General features: G+C 36.0%; 1 protein-coding gene across 4 annotated transcripts in view; it reads left to right on the forward strand.

Annotated features, from left to right (window-relative positions):
• Positions 1-10968, forward strand: part of LOC149255423 (large ribosomal subunit protein mL101 (rPPR4)-like) — a 51156-nt gene extending 40188 nt beyond the window's left edge. For 2 of the 4 annotated variants that reach the window (XM_089460482.1, XM_089460484.1), the window contains 2 exons: positions 8784-10060; positions 10177-10331. In XM_089460482.1, coding sequence (XP_089316608.1) covers positions 8784-9956 — 1173 coding nt within the window. In that variant the 3' untranslated portion in view covers positions 9957-10060; positions 10177-10331. Of the gene's footprint in view, positions 1-8783; positions 10342-10423 lie in introns of those variants that run through there. The other 2 variants (XM_089460483.1, XM_089460481.1) reach the window with 2 other exon arrangements.
• The last annotated feature ends 10610 nt before the right edge of the window (positions 10969-21578 follow it).

Below are 21578 nucleotides of genomic sequence, written 5' to 3' on the forward strand. Positions count from 1 at the left end.
ACAAACAATCAATGCTGCCAATATCAATGTACCTAGAGGGCTTGATGCTCATGATTACATGCCAGTTCTATACCTTCATACATGAGAGAATCCAATGGAAATGCCACAATGACGCTAATCCTAAAAGCTTTCGCGTTTGCAGAATTTCAAATGAGATCTAAAAATTTGCTTTCCCATATGAAGTCCTATGAGGTTGGAACTACTCAAACATTCTAAAACAATTAAGGTAACATTAAAAATTTAAGTAGAAGGATAGAAAATGTCGACTTTTATTTTAAAAATTTGATATTACCATTAATTTCTAGGGATAGGTTTTTTGCTTCCACTTTTATTATCTTATCTTATCTATTTATTTTTAAATTTGACTTTTAATGGTGCCTAGTTGCAGTGGTACATAATCAGCCAGTGCTTCGATTTAAGGCCAATTTCGTATGGAACTGGCCAGTTCAAGTATGGAATCGGGTGGTTTGGTATGGAACCCTCAATTGGATCATTATGGTCCTGGAACTGGTCAGACCAGCTGGTTTTGCCTGTTCTGGTTTGATTCTGATAATATTCATCGTTTCTTATCTCTCATATTATAAACTGGTCGGTTCAAGTATGGAATCAGGTGGTTTGGTGTGGAACCCTCAATTGGCTCATTATGGTCCCAGAACCGGTCAGACAGGCTAGTTTTTCTGGTTCTGGTTTGATTCTGATAATATTGATTTTCTCTTATCTCTCATATTATATTTTATGTACTAATCCATATGGATTCTTTGATGTTATCCTATTGATTTTGGATATTGGTTATATGAACCAGATTGGTTCATTCCAGTAACCAATCAAGGCATCCCTCTTCTCATCAAACAACACTGCCAAATTACGTTTTCCATTGACCCCATCGATTGGGATGTGGCTCTTCTGGACTTGTGTCTGTCTGATCTCAGGGCAACCTTATCGTATTGATCGTAATGCTATTCATGATGGTACTGTTTCTGTTCTTCCTCACCTCCACCCACTTCCATCTCCCATCCCCTGAACTCATTGCTGCTGTCCTCCATGCCACTCCCAGTTGTCTCACATCATGCATAAGTCAGACTTACAATACTGCTTTATTCCCTGGCTCTCTTCGACGTCAGCATCGTGGTCAGATCTCAGTTCCTCCACACCAACCACCAGAACAACAACTGAGTGCTGTAATCCAGTGCCATCATTGTATGCCCCTTAGCCACTTCTTATTCAGAGCTCTTCCCCTTAAACTTCTCAGTGTCTCCCCTTCCCTACTGATTAAAATTCAACTACCATCATCTCTACCATCTCCCAAAAGTGAACCTCTAGTACAAGATACAACTTCCTAATGCTCCATGCTTGCTTCTTCACCTCTTTTGGAGACTCTGGTCGTATAGTCCACTTCTGTTGTCTCTTGTACCTGATATTATGACGTTACTAAGAATCCTCAACAGTCTCCAGCAGCCAAAGCTGAGTGTCTCACCATTGTTCTGGCAGAAAGTCCCATTCTCTCTCCTAAGATTGCACAAGATCCATTCTCAAATTCACACAATTTGCTTGCTGCCTGAGCAATTGGACAAATACATGTAATGCTAACGTTGACTATAACAATCATATTTGCTGAAGGACATCTGTCTTTCACACCATACTACAAATTCCAAGCCACCCTTGGCACATAATATTTTGATCGCTTTGTGCGTACAGGATACTCTCTATCAGTACTGTATTCAATCTCTAGTGGGTAGCCAAGGCTACATTACTCAGTTGTCCTTAACTTTCATATTAAGTCTACAAACACAATCCAACTTCTTCCAACAATGTAACAGACAACCACGCTTCCGACTTCTTTCCAGCTACCTGACTACAACAACAAGGTCAAGATGAAGGCATCAAGCTTAAAGCAGGAGAACAATGGTGCCTAAAACTGGGAGGGGATGGTATGGTTGACAAAGGTGCCTAGGTTGGAGAATCTCAGTCTATAGATTTGTGCCCGGCATTGGATAATGTTTAGCATGCCACAAGAGTTCTATCCTCTTGCAGTAGAGATAAATCTACTTCAGTGGTAATATAATAATGAGTGTCTATATTCAGTGAGTAAATATTATTGTTTATTATTTCACAAGAGACTTAGTCAGATCAGATTTCTCTCTCTCTCTCATATGTATAAATACTTGTATAATAAAATCATCAGGCGTTCATTGTCTGGCTAAGTTTCTGATTTTCTTTGTCATTTAGTTACTATGCACTCTTGTCCATACCAATTCAAACTGGGCACATGCTAGCATGGAATTAGTGAAATGCTCATCAACGTTGGCAACCGCTGGTTGAGCTAACCCGTTGAGCTAATTTTGATATTAATATATTATAGGTATGATATAATATTTACTTCATATTATATTATAATACATATATAATATGATTTATGTCGGTCATAATATATACATTCCAAATCAGGGAGAGGCCTACAATGCTTCGGTCTACTGGCCTAATCTTTCTTGATACAATCTTAATACCTTTGACATGCAGCAATATTATTGTGTAGACAAAACCTGCCCCCCTCTGAAGTAACCCACTGGTGGTTTGCAAGGAGTAGAATTCCACCTCTGTCAGATGCATCTTTGTTTTGGGTGGTTCACCTGTTTCATTACATCCTAGGAAGAGTTCTTGACCAGTTAGTAGCAGTGTTAGGTTATAATCCAGGATCAAATAGATGAATTAGTTTATATATTATTAATTGTAATATTTAAATTTCGGAGTACTTTATCAGTTAACGTAAACTTTGAAGTTTGAAATATAATAATTATTTGAAATAAAATTCTACGACTATATAATACAGTTAATTTAAAGCATTTTTGTAATCTATTTTTAAGTTTAATGTGAACAGTTCTATTTCAAATTCGAAAATTTCCCTTATGCGATGCATGAGTATGCATTTTTTTCTATATGTAGGATCAGCTGTACTTGTGAACTGGCACACCCTGGGGATCCATTCCGGATACTCCTTCCCCATACCCAGCACACTCTGTACATATGTATCCGTGCAATCTTGAGGGTATTACATAATTATAATAACGAGTTGGATGTTGGGTTAACCAGCGTTGATAATATTGGTATCGGCAAAATATCGGCGAGAGTCTAGAAAACATCTTATCGGCAAAATATTGGCAAATATCGGCAAACATAAAAAATAATTTTTTCAAATTTTTAAACATAGCCGATATTTTCTCAGCGATATATCGTTTTGTCGAAAATTTCGTGATATTTTCGAATATCGCCGATATTATCAACAGTGGTGTTAACAGTAGATTTTTTACTGTGGTTACTGGTTAGCTTCTCAAGGACATAAAATAGGTCACGCCCATTCCCCAGCGATGGTATCTGATAAGTTTAGATGAACTTTTAAATTTGTTTGTTTGTGAAAGTGTGAAAATATTATCTGTTCAATACTACATTGGGGTACACCTTAGGAAAAACTTTGCTTGTGGAAATGAAAAGGGAATATGCTTCTTTTCATCCTCTAGTTGTATGTAAGTCGCCATTTCTCTCCATAAGCTTACATCGTAGGGCATCTAAGTTTTTATAAAACCACTCAGTTCTGGTCTCATCTATAGTTGGATGAAGACTTGTGGTAAGCTCATAATAAATATATGCCAGAAAGTTATTTCCATGCTAGTGTGCATCTTCATCTGGCTATTGTAAACTTGAAATGTTGATCCTGTAATATTTTTCACGCAGGATAAAAGGAACTCAATAATCCATGCTATGGAATGGGAAGCATGGGTTTATTGCAAGTAGTAACTCCTCAAGTTGTAGTTTAACTTGACTACTTAATGATTGCATGCACCTTCAAGAAGTTGCCATTCAGGGGACATGCCAATGCCTAGACCATTTGTCCACTGGGTTTAATTTAAAATGGGTTCCAAAAGGCATAGCAGGTAATATCAGCACTAACTGCCCTCTACCAAAACGAAATGTCAAAATATTCTTTCTATTTAGTGGTTAAGCTGTACGGCTCTCAGTGTAATACAAAGCCACTGATATGGGATATTATTGAAATGATAATTCAAAAAATCCCAAAGTATTAACAGAAATAGAAAAGGTTTATGGTGTGAATTTTTTTGAATCTAACACATCAGAAACCCCGATTGCATTTTCTGATTTACTATCTCCTACTTGTTCTTTGCATTAGCAAGTTATTTAAATGCATAAATATCGAAGTAAACACAAATGCAGCCTTCACAAATATACAGATCAACAACTGAAATAAACTGAGACAACAAAAGGGACACAGTTATATTTGGACAATTGTCTTCGGAAAAACCCAATTCAGGAAAATCGGTGCAGCATATAGAGGGGTTTATTATTAAGCAGATTCTAAATACAACTAGGGTGCCAAAAATGGCTCACCTTTCAGAGAATATCCTTGGCAGCGATACCTCTATCAGGAGATAGATATTCTGGCAAATTAGCAGCTGGATGAACAACCCCACAGTGACTCTGTGTGTTCCTTGTGCTAGATAGCGAACGCTGCTTCAAGCACTCCTCTGGAATTGCGTCACCTTCTCCTGGCTAATTTGCTCTCAGTTTGCCCCACAAAACCTCCTCAACGCAGCCTCTAAAGCTATCTGCATCCCCTGCGTCAGCTTCTACGGCCTCTGCGTAAGCATCTTTGACCCTCTGCGTGCTCTGCGCTGGCCTCCTTAGCCCTCTGCGTCAACCCTTGCTGCCTATGCATCAGCCCTCCTAGGCTTTGCGTTGCCTCTTCCAGCACTCTGCTGCCTCTCTGATATGTATTCTTCGGCCTCTTGTCGAACTGCCCCACTGCGACTGATCACTTGTTTGATTTCCTCAGCAAACCTCGCCCCAGAAAATCGAACTGAATGATCTCTCTTGGTGTCTTGGTTTGTCTCCAACTGACCCTCAAGCCTCCTCTTATACTTTTCTTGTTGACAATTCAATGACCAAGATTAAGTCACTAATCAACGGCTAAAATTAGATCTGGCTTGATCCTCGTTATTTAGAACATTCTCACCCATATTATATTAATACACATTAATATTTTAATTTTCCTAAGTTTAGACTTAGGAATCCCATTAAAAATATTAATTATTTTAATATCTCTTCATCCGGGTGGAATTTCCCCAAACGATTTCTAGGTCTTGGAGATCTCATGTGCCTTAGCCTCTCCGCCAATTTTCATGGCTAGAGCACATCCGATGCTACCAAAAATCAACACTCTCTCTTAGCGAGGAATGTGCTCTAGTAATGCTTCACCATAGAAACATCACACTGATCCTTCACATCGGTACTTGTGCTCTTGGCCTGCTACCTTACATCCACTGCATTGCTGCTTCTTGTACTACTGCCCATGACACTGCTACGGCCACAGCCAAATCTGTACTACATCTCCCTCTCAACATGTTGCATCATGTTGCCCATAGCACTGCCATTGCTAACTGCTGCACTGCAACTCAGTTACCGAGAAGTAAGTAACTGACTTTCCCCAAATATTGACATCCCGGTCAGTCTGGAAGCCTCGTGATGCTGAAGCTACCTCTGCTGCTATCCTGTACTCCTTCTGCTGCCATTGCACTGCTGCAAACACCTCTGTGCCTCTCGCACTGCTACAACCTCTGCTGCGCTGCTACAGACTTCTGCATTCTAGCCCTGCCTTGCTACTCCACCACACTTTTCTCCACTCGGCATCTGTAATCATGCTACTGTCGTTAAGGGCTCCCGTAGCTGGATGTGATCCAAGAGTTTGGGTACTTCAAGGATCCTGCCCTTACATGTAATCCTCTTGACTACAACTCGCTGTCACCCCACCTCTTCTCTAGAGGTGCATGAACACTCATGCTACAATCATCATCAATCTCGACATCCTTCTCCGCCTTTGCTGGAGTTGCCTTTGAGTCAGAAGCTTCTCCCTTGCCTTTCTTCCCGGGGCACTGAGAGGCATAATGTCCTAGCTCCGCACAATTGAAGCACTTGACCTTGGAGATGTCTTTCTTCTTCCTCTTCTGAACCCCTCACTGTCCCGCAGATACTAGAGTTGCTTCCTCCTCCTCCTCCTTGATTCGAACTCCTTTCCCGCTACTCCTTGCCTTGGTCATTCTCCCGAGCTCTTCCTGTCAAAGAGCTGCCCACATCTCCTCCCAACTGGGGAGAGTCGTTCTGCCCAAGATGCTTTGGAAAAATGTCTCCCATTCCTCGCAGACTGTTATGTAAAAATTAGTTTATTTTAGGTTATTGTTTAATTTTAGGTTTAGTTAGATGAAAGGGCACGATCATAAGATCATGCCCTTTCCCAAAGGGTATCCGTGGCGGTATATAAGCCAGGAACCCCCATTGTAATCAATCATCATCTGTCTATTCATTTATTAATAAAGTATTTTTATATATATTTCTGTTATCTGGAAGTTTTACACTTCACAGACTACATTCAGGGCAGTCCTGACCATGAACTCTGGATCCATTGTAGACCCCACTGAAGTAAGTTGGTCTCAAATCCCTTGCAACCTGAGAAGGAAGGGATCTGTCTCCTCTCCTTTTTGCATTTGATATGACCTCAGTTGATTTTCCAATAACATCTTCCGCTGCACAGAAGAGCCCTGGTATAAGGTGGTCAGGGTCTGCCACATCTCCCTTGTTGTGTTCTTCTTAGCAATATGTGGTATGACATGATCCTTGACCTCGTCTAGGATCATGCATTTCGCCTTTGCCTGGGCCTCCTGATACTTCTCATTAATATCAAGGTCAACTGGGACAACTGTAGTTCTCAAGGCATAATCCTTGATGCGATGTTTATCCAGGATTGCCAGAATCCTGGCCTTCGAGATGACAAAATTGGAAGCCCCGTCCAATTTGCCCTGATCCCTCAATCCGTTTAATTCCATCTCTGCTCCTCTTCTGGACTCCCTCTGAGTCTCGACTTACCTCCTTGAAATCATTTTGTTCACTGTCGAATCACTCCTCTCCAATCCTCCTTTGGTGCACCATATAGAGGGTTTTATTGTTAAGTAGATTCTGAATACAACTAGGGTGCCAGAAATGGCTCACCCTTCAGAGAATATCCTTGGCAGCAATAACTCTATCTGGAGACAGATATTCGGCAAATCAACAGCTAGATGAACAACCCCACAGTGACTCTGACTGTTCCTTGTGCTGGACAGCGAAAGCTGCTCCAAGCACTCCTCTGGAACCGTGTCACCCTCTCCTGGCTAATCTGCTCTCATTCTGCTCCACAGAACCTCCTCAGCGCAACCTCTAAAGCTCTTTGCGTTAACCTATTTGGCCCTCTGCATATGTTGCACGAAACTTCTAGGAACCCAGTGTTTTGGGCCGTACATGTACCCGTACCTGAAACTCTGAAACTTGGCCAAAAATCAGCTGAAACTCGACCATCATGTAATCATCTATGAGAGATAATATAGACTTGTTTTTCTTCTAAATTGTCATCTATGGGTTTTATTCCCTTTTTTCTTGCAAAGATAATGTGTTATTCACTTATTTATTTATTTATATATATATATATATATATTTTACATATACATATATGATGTTTTGGCTGACCTTTCAACCGACGTTTCCATTTTTGGGAGGTGACGTTTCTAGATGTACCCGTTTCGGAAACTTCGAAACATTTTGACATTTCGTGCAACTTAGCTGCGTGCTCTACGCTGGCCTCCTTAGTCTCTATGTCAACCCTTGCTGCCTCTGCGTCAACCCTCCTAGGCTCTGCGACGCCTCTTTCGGCACTCTGTTGCCTCTCTGATATGTATTCTTCGGGCTCTTTCTGAACTGCCCCACTGCAACTGATCACTTGTTTGATTTCCTCAACAAACCTCGCCCCAAAAAATCGAACTGACTAATCTCTCTTGGTGTCTTGGTGTGTCTCCAATTGATCCTCAAACGTCCTTTTATACTTTTCCTGTTGACGATTCAACAACCGAGATTAAGTACCTAATCAACGACTAAGATTAGATCTGGCTTGATCCTTGTTATTTAGAACTTTCTCACCCATATTATATTAATACACATTAATATTTTAATTTTCCTAAGTTTAGACTTAGGAACCCTATTAAAAATATTAATTATTTTAATATCTCTTCATCTAGGTGGAATTTCCCCAAACGATTTCTGAGTCTTGGAAATCTCATGTGCCTTAGCCTCTCCACCAATTTTCATGGCTAGAGCACATCCAATGCTACCAAAAATCAACATATGGTAGTTTCTTTAGGATCAACTTGAAGTCGAATACTAGGTCTATCTACCATGTTTAAGAATTGCTTGAGCATTATAGTTAAGTAGCAAATAGATTTTTGTATAGCTAATGTTTGACATGGCCTTATTGTGGCTGGAAAGAATCCATGAAATGAAAAATATTAACAATGCTTTTTAGGTTTCATGAAATTCAGGAGGCTGCGCTATCAGGAGAATAGTAGGATAAAAAAAATTGTTCAGACTAAATCCATGCTTAAAATTTCTATACTACACTATCATTTCCTTTCAAGAGAAGCCAATCAATATTCTTAATCTTCTATTTTGTCGTATGAAAATCTGGCATTTGGCACGAATTGGAGAAATAATATCAGGTGGCACTTTTTTATGCTATTTATAATATAGACAAAAGATCTGTTTTAATTTTTAAAACATGCCAGATTATGGTTCAGTTACTCCCACGGTCCACCTTTATTCTTGTTTGCTAAAAAGTTAAAAACGGATTCTCTTTGCAGAATGTTGCATGACGTGAATTGGATTGTTTCTCTAATTTATTGGTTTTGGTTTTACAGGTTTCTGAATGGATGGGAAGCTGTAAGAAGTTTCCTTTTTCTCCTGCTGACCATGCTATCCACTTGGAGTTGATAGCTAAAGTGCATGGCATAGCCAGTGCTGAAAATTATTTTGTTGGATTACCTGACAGAGCAAAGAACCAACTAACCTATTATGCACTTCTAAACTGCTATGTAAAGCACCATATGACTGAAAAAGCAGAGGTTATCATGGAAAAACTGAAGGTGTTGGGTTTTGCTACAAATGCACTTCCTTATAATCAGATGATGACACTTTATATGGAGAACGGGCAATTAGATAAAGTGCCTCTGGTGATCGAGGAATTGAAAAGGAATGGTGTCATACTTGATGCACGTTCTTATAAGATTTCAATGATGACCTACGCAGCAATGTCAGAGATTGACAAAATAGAGAATGTGTGGAAGGAGATGAAATGTGACAATAAAGTGAACACAGATTGGACAATATACAATGCTCTTGCAAACATTTATATTAAGGCTCGTGACCTTGACAATGCACATTCTGCTTTGAAGGAGATGGAGAATATGATTACTCAAACTGATCGGTCTTCTTATTACCGTCTGATCAGTCTGTATGCTAGGATTGGTAGTAAAGAGGAGGTTTATAGGATTTGGCAAGCTTTTCAGTTGGTTTTTCCTAAAAGGACGATTGAAGACTATGTTTGCTTGCTTTCTTCACTGGTGAAGATTGGGAACATTAAGGAAGCTGAGGAAATATTTGAAGAATGGGAGTCACTGACATCAAGTTATGATATTCGAGTGCCCAATGTTCTTTTTGGTGCTTATATAAGAAATGGATTGTTGGAAAAAGCAGAGCTGCTTCTTAAGCGCATCTTAGATGCAGGTTGGAAACCTAATTCCTGTACATGGGAAATCTTTGCAGAGGGATATATAGAGAATAAACAGATTGATAAGGCTGTGGAGGCCATGAGAACAGCCATGTCAATTGTGAAATTTACTCCATGGAAACCAAAACAAGCGAATTTGTTACACATTCTAGAATGTTTTCAGAATAAAGGTGATATTGAACATGCAGATGAGTTTTTAAAGATACTCAGCCGTGGAAATTTTGTAAGTCAAGAGGTTTATAATTCATTATCTTCTACGTATATTCAGATTCGTAAAGCTGGGTCAGAAGATCCTAGCATATAAATTTGCAGGGTTCCTGTCTCAAATTTAAAATAGAGAAATTTTGAATTTTCCAAACATGCAAGCCATAAGGAGCGAAGTATTTGGTGTGCGAACCAATAGTTGAAGTTAGTATTATCTATTCCTTAAGTTGGCTTTTCTTTAAAAACCCCTTATATAAATTCAGCCAGTCATTACCCTTGAAATTCAACATTTTTAATTTTCTATGAATTACTTGTGATAGCACACGAAAATATCTCTGGGTGGAAAGCAAGGACAATGAAATCTGAAGCCTTGCCTTAAGCTTCACTGCTAGAATCATAGACATATCCATGTCTATATTTATGCTTCCATGGATTGGAGCGAACTCTTTAAGCACTTTATTCAAGAAGCATTTATGATTGTACAGGTAATTTTTTGCGACCCTTCATGTCACCACAGTTTAGGTCCGACATTTTAAGCTCTTATTCAAAGTATTTATTATTATGCAGGCAGAATATTATGATCCTTTTATTTGTGGCGAGGAAGACAGGAGTGGAGTCTCAAATAAATATCAGGTTTCTTCTTCCAACTCAACTTCAGCTTCTCCACTGGATTGGAGCTCACTCTTTTGAAAGTTTATTTACTGTTGTCCAAGAAAATGTCAATCGCTCTCTCTGCTTCTTTGGGATACTGTAAAGTAAGTTTGCACCTAATATTGGATGTAGTTTCTTCTGGCTTGGCTTTGCTTCCCGGCTCTAATTACAGATATCCTTGTTTTTTCCCATGACTATCCATAGATTAAATCTGTAATTTCTTCAGTTACAGTGATTTTCTTTTATCGACTGTAAGCAGACGTATGCTTATACTTGTTTTTGGCTCAATGACTATCCATGGATTGGACCTGTAAGAAATTACAGTTACTTCCTCTTATTGATTTTAAGCAGTGTACCCTAACAAAGGGATATGCTGAGTGCTTGTAATAAGCTTTTTCTTACGAAAATTTGACCCTTTTATTAATTGCACCAAGAGAAAACATGGTGCATTTGACAGTTCATTATTGAAGAGGTTGTGTTAGATTTCTTGTCCATCCTTTATTGTTGACATCAATATATGTTGGTCCAATATAGTATGTTATACAAAACTAAAAATCTAATAATAACATACATTGTGGGCTAAATAATAAACTCTCTCACACACATCCACAGACACACACACACACACATATATTTGATGAAATGCACATCCCAAGGAAACCCTCTATGCACCTCCCGTCAGTTTGAGGATGGTACCTAGGTAAATTGACTGGTTGAATGAGGCCCAATGATATTTACATAGACAGCCATCCTAGGGACTTGACTCTATAACTTCCTATTTGTAATTCATAGCACCCACTACTCAAACTAATACGATCGGTCAAATCTCGACACACACAATCAACTATTGTAAAATGAGGAAACTAATGCAATACTGTTTGGCACCATTTCTCATTGTTTTATGTGAACCGCCAGTGAGTTACATGAAACCAAGCATGCACACACATCACACTAGCTTAAATCCATCTTAACGAAGAGCTTTTTAAGCACGCTAGTGTAAATCCATCTTAACTAAGTGTTTTTTAAACATTGAGAGATTGAAATCTGTTTTTGTTTTTGATCCTCTTGGTGCTAATAGATACAGAGTTAAGATGGATTTACTGGGGTTGAATCATTATGTCATTTGAGTATGTATGTATGCCGAGTTTAGCGAATGTTCTTAAATCCCTAATTGGTATTTAGAGCAGTGATTATTTGTTAATAATTTAAATAATGTTTGTCATTCTTACAATACTTCGTCATTTTGCCCTATGTTTATAGAACTTGAATCAGTGTTTGTCTTAACTTACAACACAATCGCAATGTGAGGTAAAAGTGTCCAAGGATAAGAGCACTTGTATTAATTGTCACAAAGTTACAATTCAATACTTGAGTGACAAAGTTACAATTCAATACTTGAGTGACATGATTGTTTTGGTGAATTTACATACCTCATTTTTCGTAAGGTGTTGTTATCGAAGTATACGAAGAAACATTGTCAAATCTCAAAAAACACTATTGACCCATTATATCAATATCACTCTATTTCAAGTCGGCTTTTATTATTCCCTGCACCAGCAGGGTAATAACGTATTAAAGAAAAATTGATGTTGACATTAAATCTAAGTTGTCCAAAAATTTATGAAACTTTTCTAAAGTTTAACATTATAAATTAAAATTTATTATTTTTAAACCATATTTAAATTCATTTATCTAAAATACCACTGGTTCAATTCTTTCACCTCTTATTATGTAATAATGGCAGATTTACTTCACTATTAATTATCTTTCATATTTTAAATGTAGCCCAGTTAAGCCAAGTAATAAAGTTGTAATCATTTAATGCAGATAAAATTAGAGGGCATTCATTGTTGATCTCTAGGATTAGACAGATTGGCATATGCATCATCCATCAAATCGTACCTTTCCTGAAGAAAAAAATATCATACTTTTCCCAACACTAATTTCATAAATTGCAGTGAAAACTTGAGAGGACAAATATAACTCTAGAATGGTCCTTTGGCAAAAGTTATGAGCGAACCTGAAATCGAATCAAGGCCATTCATTCTCCATATCAAGATGAGATGTAGTGATGGACGCATCATCCATCAAATCGTACCTTGCCAAGCTTCTCATAGATAGCATTTATTGACCGCCCTCCTTTAATGACGTAACATAATGCCAAATTGACTTTTCTGCAAAGTTATTCACTTTAAATAACTCATTAATAGGAGGGTTGGAATTTCAAAACGGACTTCACATCTCTCCATGGTTTTTCATTGCTTCAAGCAGGGTTTAAAATTGACGTATGTATACACGTTCTCTCCATGGTTTTTCATTGCTTCAAGCAGGGTTTAAAATTGATGTATGTATACACGTTTTGACTGCTTCAAGCAGGGTTTAAAATTGAATTGATGTATGTATACAAGTCTTGACTATTTCTAGCTGTCAAATACAATTTATTTTAAAATATACACGTCATTGTTAACTTGTTAGTGATTTCCGAAAATGTCATAATGATTCGCATATAATAAAATCATAATTTTACACGTTATTGTTAATTTTTAGAAAAAAGTAGTTATGAATTATTGTACTTATATAGTTATGTTTCAAGATATACAGTGTAAACACCATTAAATATTGGAGATAGAAGCTTAAAACACTATAAAATCTTATTATTCCCTACAACAGGGTGCAACAGGGTAATAACGTATTAAAAAAATTGATGTTGACATTAAATCTAAGTTGTCCAAAATTTATGAAACTTTTCCAAAGTTTAATATTATAAATTAAAATTTATTATTTTTAAACCATATTTAAATTCTTTTATCTAAAACACTATTGGTTCAATTATTTCATCTCTTATTATGTAATGATGCCAGATGTACTTCACTATTAATTAACATTGTACAATTTAATGTACAACTTCCACTATAAAATGAGAGATGTAGTCCATCACTAATATAATTTATATTGTACGAGTCCTCACTTTGTTTTTGTAGTAAGACCTCACATATCCTAACCAGTGTAATATTAGATTGCCCAAAAGGTAAAGGGTTATCAGACGGATTTTGAACATCTGGTCATAGAGTCTAATAAGCATTAATGCGCACAAGTTCTGAGGGCATGTACTCCAAAAAAAGTGATGGCGAAGTTCAATAAATTACAATGGGCACACGTTTCCTAGCGCACAAGTTTCCTTTATATTTAGGAAGACAAATATCCTAATAAATGCAATCTAACAACTACCAGAAATATACACAAATATTAGAGGGGTCAGGCATAATAAGCATTCAATCTTTAATAATGTATTTGTTGAGATACAATAATTTATTGGTGTTTCAAATTTATCGATTTTTTTGAAATCAGTGTTTTAGTGGAACCATGGAACCACTAATGTTCAGGGACAAATAATGGTAAATGTTATTAACTGTTTACTTATAAGTTATTATTTATTATTGTGCAATCACAAATTAAGTAAGAAGTATGGAATAATAAAATTTTTAAAATTACAACAAATAAATGCTGATTAAAAATATTGCAATAAATAAAAAAGTAATTGTTAATTTTTTTTAACCAAAATAGATGGTCAAACAAAAACCTAATGCATAATAGGCGGGCATAATAGAGTATACATGAGGAAGGATAACACGTACTAAAAGTTGACAGAGGATTCCATACTTAAAAGCATATAATAGCCTATGGAGATAATAATATTATAATTTTATCACTATTTAATGATACATTGTGTTTATGTACAAATTAGCCAAAGTACATATTATCCTAAACAATGTATAACTAATGGTTAATTTTCTAAAATTCACGTTAAATGATTTAATACCTATTATTTGATATTATAATGTTATATATAAACACTTTCACATTATTAGGGCCTTACGTATAAACAAACTAATTTAATATTTAAAATTAGGTTGGCCCTAGTCAATGTTTATAACATGTGTTTATGTACGTTTATTATAATAATACATTTGATAACATTTGTGACATGGGCCTCTAATTTAAGGATACTTAAAATAAGAAAGAGCATTTACAAAGTAGCCCTTGTTCAAATACAATAGTTAGTTCATACATTTCAAAATTCAATAATTGAACAGAGCTGTAGAGAAACGCTAGCTATGCGGCCTTGTTGAATATTGTGTTAGGTTTTGGAACAAAGGTTGAAATTTCTCTATTTGGAAAAATGAAAATATTGTCTTTGTTAAAAACACATTGTCAATATCACCGCCCTATTCTAGGTTGGCTTCTATTGAATATTGTATTAAAAAAGATTCCTTAACAAAATTTCATTTATTGAAATTTTCGTGAGTGTTTTTGGAACAAAGTTTGAAATTTCTTTACTTTGAAAAATGAAAGAGTGTTGTCTTTATTAAAAAGCATTGTTGATGATAAGGTTCTATTGTATTTTGATTTCAATTTTGAAATAATCCTTAATAATATTAACTTGTGTATTGAGGTATCTATTAGATATTTTGTTGATTTCTAAATAGAATTTTGATAGATGGTAGGATTTCCAAATTTAATGATTTGTTTGTAGATGTTTTTATATGAACATTTTGTTTCTATTTTTCAAGTGTTTTTGAAAATTAATTCTTTTGTATGGTAAATAAAAAGATAATATATGAAAGGCTTAGTCAAGAACTTTAATGGTTAAGCTTTGTAATAATTATTAATACAAATAATAACAAATAGATATATTACAATGTCAAACAAATACTTCGTTAGGAAATTTGCTTCTCACAATCATTAATAGCATAACATTACATTTTGATAGGCATTAGATTATCTATTTTATCTTTGCAAAATTGGCAAAAAGATAAATCTATGAACATTTTCATGACAAAGTGCAAAATTACTATCTTATACCCAAATAGAAATCTACATCCCAAGGCAAGAGGTTAAAGTGAAACTCAGGATAGTATTTGATTTCATGTATAGGACCAACTCTAGATGCTACTTGAAGGAACAAGACTTCACTCTGGTAGCCTTAAAGATGATATTGCACAATGTTGAACTTGTTGTAGACATTGCTAAGGTTGAATCTTTCTTTTTAGTAATAGAGTATGACTTAAAAATTGTTTTTTATTGGATAGTAGGGTTTGTCTTTTTGGAATTAAAGGAACAAGTTAACGATTCGAGACTTGAGGCATTTGCTAGGAGTGGAAGTTTGCTCTATCATCAAGCACCAACCGGGTATTTCAAGTGGGTAGATTTTATCTACATATAATGATGTTGTTGCATGTTGGGTTTTTGAGATTATATTAACAGAAGATACACTGGTTTTTTAGAGTATTTAAGACTTTTTCATCCTTTTGAAAAAAATTTATTGTGAAAGTGATAATAAAATATTATTAATTTGTATAGACACGTCTATTGTCTTGGTGTTCAAATTGTATTGTTTTACATTTAAACAATGTCTTATAATTAAATTAACTTAGCATCTATTCATAAATATCATTGATGTTCATTTGAAATTTTCATCAGGTAAGATTGTTTATTGATTGGATTTGGTAAGTGATGAAATAGATAAAAAAACATCTTTAAAAGTCATACAGAGCTAGAAGAGGGGAGGTAACTCTATTTATACAAAAAGTTGGAGAAGCATCTAACACATATTTCAAGTAACTAGCATACTTGTCAATGTGATGTGTGGATGCACACTAGTATATATGTACTTGTAGACATTTATGCCATTCCCAAAGCCAAACCATCAAAGAAACCCTCATTTTGTTTGTAGGAGATGGGAAAGGCATCAACTGCGATGGCTAAACCCCTTACAACAAATTGATCCATGAATTGAAACTCTCGAAAGGTGGAGCAGTAACTTTACGGAGGAAAAGTGAGTTGAGAGCATAATAGTAATTTTGCAAGGCCTTGGCAAAGTGAGCTTTGTTACCACTCAAACTAGCATAGTTAGAAAGATTCAACCAAGTCTGCTAAAAAATAATCACTCTTAAAAATACATTCACTGTCATTTCAATGTATTCATCTCGCTTTAGGCTAACTCCTGCAAAACACCAACGATAGTATTCCTACAAATAGACACTCAACCAAAATATAAGTAAACCAGTGCCTAAGTAAAAGTATATGGAAGAGGTAGGAGTTAATTTCATAGAAAAATCTAATCTCATAAAATATGTTAGAACAAAACTATATTGTAGACCAACAAAGAAAATACTCAATATATCAAAGGATATAAGCTTGGAAAGTGCCACAAATTGAGTATGAATATTTTTTACCACAATCAGAAATAAATTGGAAGTAGTATACCTTTTCTATAGTGTCGTAAGAAGGATATAAGTTAGCTTTTTAAACTTGTAACTTTTGTACTTTTAAAGATTGCACCAAGACAACAAACATATGCCCACTTCAAGGGTACGAAACTAGCTCTTGGTGGACCCGAAATTGAAGGAACTTGGTTGGAAGTCTTAGTAATATGAAAATCCTTTCAAATGAGCATAAGAACACCAAATTTGGATGAGTAGTTTAAAATATATTCAATCTGCAAGTTAACTATTTAGAAAACGACCTTTAACTGTGAGGGTTGAAAATTGACTGTGCCCAAAAGAGTGATCAATTGTGTTTTGCACAACTAATATATGATCTAAAATCAACAAATAATTAATAGAAAACCTCTTTAGTTCAACTATAAAGGATGCAAGAGAGTTACTCTTGAGTTTCATGTATCCCAAAGCAAGGGTTTGCTTCCAATTGCTTCCAATTGTTGTAAATAATTTTCAGAACATGTAATAAACCTTGAACCAATTGGAAATGATGTTAGCACATAGATATAGAGAAAAATAAATGGGGGCTTACAACCTTAGGGATTTTAGGGCTTCCCAAAATGCAATTTGTGCTTTTTTGTCCAATAAAATAGTCAATAATGCAAATTAAACCACAGGTTAGTGAAGAAATTCACTGTTGAAATATTTTTTTCTATTTCCTTATATGAATTTTAAGAGCTTTTGGAATATATAATTTTGTGAGTATTTTTTTTTTTTTTTTTAATATATGTGATACTCAATTCAAATTTACAAAAAATTACTATAAATTTTGAAAATTATTTTTTTAAAGAGATTTGATTACAAATAGTTAGAAATAAGGGTATGGCCCCTTATCCACAAGAGTAAAGGATAGAGAATTATGTCCACTCTTAGATTTAGTATCACAAATTTTGTGGTTTTGGTACTAGGTGGAACACCAAGGATATGACCTTAAAATCAAAACAAGACAAGAAATGAAACCAAAATCCTACTAGGAGGGCTTCATATGTAACAAACTCTCCAACCGCGAAATCAACAATTATACAAAATAATGTTACTTACTCTCAAGAGGAGTGTGAAACATGTCCCCAAAAAGAACAATATTATACATTGTATGAATTAAGAAAATGGTGTGACATAGACTCTAGACCTTCCTCTTCCAAGCCTTATTGAATCAATTTCCTTAGCCTTGTAGTAACTTTGATATGCTCCACAAATTGCTTTTGAATAGTTTTATATCAACCAAGCAAGAGACAAGAATTCACATGTAAATCCTTTTGTCTGATGAAATCTTTCACAATTTATTTAAATAGCTCAACAAGTTCACAATAAATTGCCAAGGAGAAGGCCTATATATAGACAAAGCTCTTAAAATTTCCTCCTTGGTCTCCCACAAAATTGGTAACTTGTCATCCACAAAATGCTTTGAGGCTAAGTTAATTTTTTTGTATATTAATTTACATTGAGTAAACCCTAAATGGAGGCAAAACACTACATAGATATGGCCAAGAGGAGTTGTTTTGACTCTAAATGACCAAACATTCCACAAATGATTGTATGGTTGGCTCGCATGCGAAATTAGCTCTTCATTGGTGGTATAACAACTTGACTTTGTTGATAAATATAGGGCAGAGAGTTAAAGTATTTATTAACTTGATTTCTCTTTGATCCTTGACATTCTCTAGTGATTTATATTAGGATATTTTCATCATTATTTAGTTTTGTTCATCATCAAGAGAAATGCCAATAAAAATATCACAATGCAAACATAAGAACACCAGATGTAGGTTGTTAGCCAGGGCCAAAACCTCTCTTAGAGAGGAAAATCCACAAAAATCTCTTTTTATAAAATCAATTAAATGAAGACTTCCAAGACCTTGAACCAAGACCAAACCTTCCAAGAGATTAGCCAACCAAACCACAAACAATATCTCTGCAAATTCTAGACTGAGGAAACCCTAGGTTCTCCAACAAACTCATACATGTGGGTAAGCAGAGACAAAAAATTGCTTCCTTTACTTCCTCATTGGCTTCCTCAGAATTCTGCTCCTCTAATTTGTTGAATCAAACCTTCACTTCTTTGCTAGGATCAAAAGTAATTCATAAGATGCGTGTCTTCAAATGAGAGTGAGCTTTTATTTTATAGATATCATGCTGGGTGACTTAGGCATCTTTAGGCTGACTTGAGAAACGTTGTCCGACTCATCTCATGGAGGCTTCTAGACTTGACATAATACAATAATAATTTGTCTTTCTTAATACATGAGCCCTCCAATGGCTAGTACATCATGAATTTGACTCTTTGACCTTTCACTGAAACCCTTAGAGCACTCAATGGGTGCTTTGACCTAGGACAAAATAACTATGGGCAAGAAACCGATTTCACAATAAATAATCTTCTTTTACAAATAATTTTGTTTTCTTTTTCTTTTTGACAAATACATCAATTACATCAAGTCATGACATATACAATTATGAAGACCGACACTAGTTACATTTCAACAAATTTGACCCTTCAACGGTTGGCTAGGGTTGGCAATTATATTTAGGTGGATGACTTGGATAAGCTAGTCTTCATTGCTTGAAATTTGGATGAATTTTTCTTGTAAAGTGATTTTTCCTTGCTTTTTCCTTCAAATTTGACTTGTAGAAGGGCCCTTCCATGCAACGTCTCACTCCTTAACCTTTCTTGCACAAAAAATGAGGGCTCAACCTCCCTTCAAGGCTAAACATGGCTTGAGTTTGAATCGAAAACACTTGAAGTAACCCTTGCGGGCTCTCGTTCATCAATAACATTTATTAAGTTTGCTTGAGAAAGGATTAATCTTGCTCAAAGAGGGCTCAACCTCCTTCCTTGGTCCTAAATGTTCCCAATGGCTACCTTACTTGAAATAAAACACTTGGATTTGGCCCTTGATTGTACATTGCTTGATATAGTCCTTGGGGGTTAGTTTCCGACTTCTTCCTTCGACATCTTGCTTGGAGATGCTTCCTTTTCTTGCTTGGAGGACTCAACATCCATTTCTTCCCTTGTAATGCTATTGGTTAGGTTGGTTTGGAGCCCTTTGACCTTTTCTTTGAGTAATTTTGAGTTGTCACTTGGATGAATAGCCCTTGGGGGCTCCGTTTTTCACAAATAGACTTCAATGTTCCAACATTTACCTTTATCTTTGCCTTTTACTCCATCCAACAACCCAAAATAGGCTGACATTATGCCCCACATGTGGTACAAATGCTTGAAAGGCTTGATTTGATGCCACTTTGCTTGAGCATTGAGCTGATTTGGCTTGGATGTGATACTTACTTGACCACTCCTCTTTTTCCACCTAATCAGTAGTCCTCAAACATGGTTTCTTGCAATGCCACATGGAAAACTCTCTATCCCCAAAGTGGGTCCACTGATAGAACTAGAGATCTATGAGGGCGTTCTCACTGCTTTGAAAGACAAGTGGTTCATCTTGGCATAGAGAATCAAATGGACACCCTTTTGCCTCAAAAGAAATAGGATGATGCCTTGGAAAACAAAAACGCATTGGGAATTGTCGAAACATCAAGATGAAGATCCAAGGCCAAAGGGAAGTACGAAACACATAAAGACACATGACACATGTGGGGTAGGGGGGTGCACTGGTACCATAAGAGATAATGTTAGGGAAAAGTACATATTGTGATCACCCTTATGAGGCTTTATGATGCAAGTGATCCCTTAAACCATGAGTCATAATAGTGTCTAATTCATGATATTGGCATCACCATCCCCAAGTATAAGAATGACCATCAAGGTAGGGGGTTATTACCCACTAGGGGGAAGTCGAAAATACCACAAAGACAAACATACCATGAAATAAAAAAAACTAGCAGTAGCCATGGTCGTTCACACCAATGGGAATCTAAGTGTCACTTTCACAAAATAACATACACCCACATTGCTTTGCAAGGCTATAAGGCACAACCTTTGGGCTTATATGGCATGGCCAAAAAGTTCTAGAGTATCCTTGCCAAAAGAGGGGTAACATAAGGCTCCAACTACAGAACAAGTGCTTTTCTCAGGGGTGCTTGAGAATCTTACAATATCCAAATGTCCATCACTCAAAGACCTACATCCACAAATTCAAAAACAAGTATCAAATTTTATGAAAATAAATAAACAAAATAAAGAAAATCAAACTAATCTAGCATGCAATGTAATAACATCAATGAATCAACCACATAAGTAAGCAAAGAAACAAAAAACACCTACTCTATCCGGGGATGCCCTAAATGCATAAGATATTACTCGAATAGAACAATTTTAAGGCTTGCTGATTTACGAGGCAAGGATAACTTCTCACCATCCGTGTGGCATAGGTGGAAAGAGTTTGTACCTACAATCACATCAATAATTTAAGGTCCTAACCATAACCTTTCAAACATACCATGTTTACTTGGTTTTTCACCTCTTTTATTCCATAAGAGGACTAAGTCCCCTTTTCAAAAGTCACGTTAGCAAGCCTTCTTGTAAAATTTCTTCTTTGTGTTGATTTGAGTTGTCATAGGAAATCATAAGCATGTCTTCGACTTTCATCTAATTCCATGATTTGATTGATCCTTTTTTGCAATCCATTTGAATCAATGGAATATTCTTGCATCAACTTCAATACAAGAAGCTTCAAGTGAATAGGCAATGTAACATCCATCCTGTAGACCAGCTCGAATAGGATTACCAATGGAGTCTTTATTTGAAATTCTATCAGCCCATAGAGCATACTTAATCTTGCCATCCCAATTCTTATTACTGTTTCCAATTGTCTTATTAATGATTGTCACGAGGT

This window comes from Pinus tabuliformis, chromosome 7 (genome assembly GCF_031772625.1).
Source record: "Pinus tabuliformis cultivar Carrire ecotype Pingquan chromosome 7, CPIR1, whole genome shotgun sequence".
Classification (NCBI taxonomy): domain Eukaryota; kingdom Viridiplantae; phylum Streptophyta; class Pinopsida; order Pinales; family Pinaceae; genus Pinus; species Pinus tabuliformis.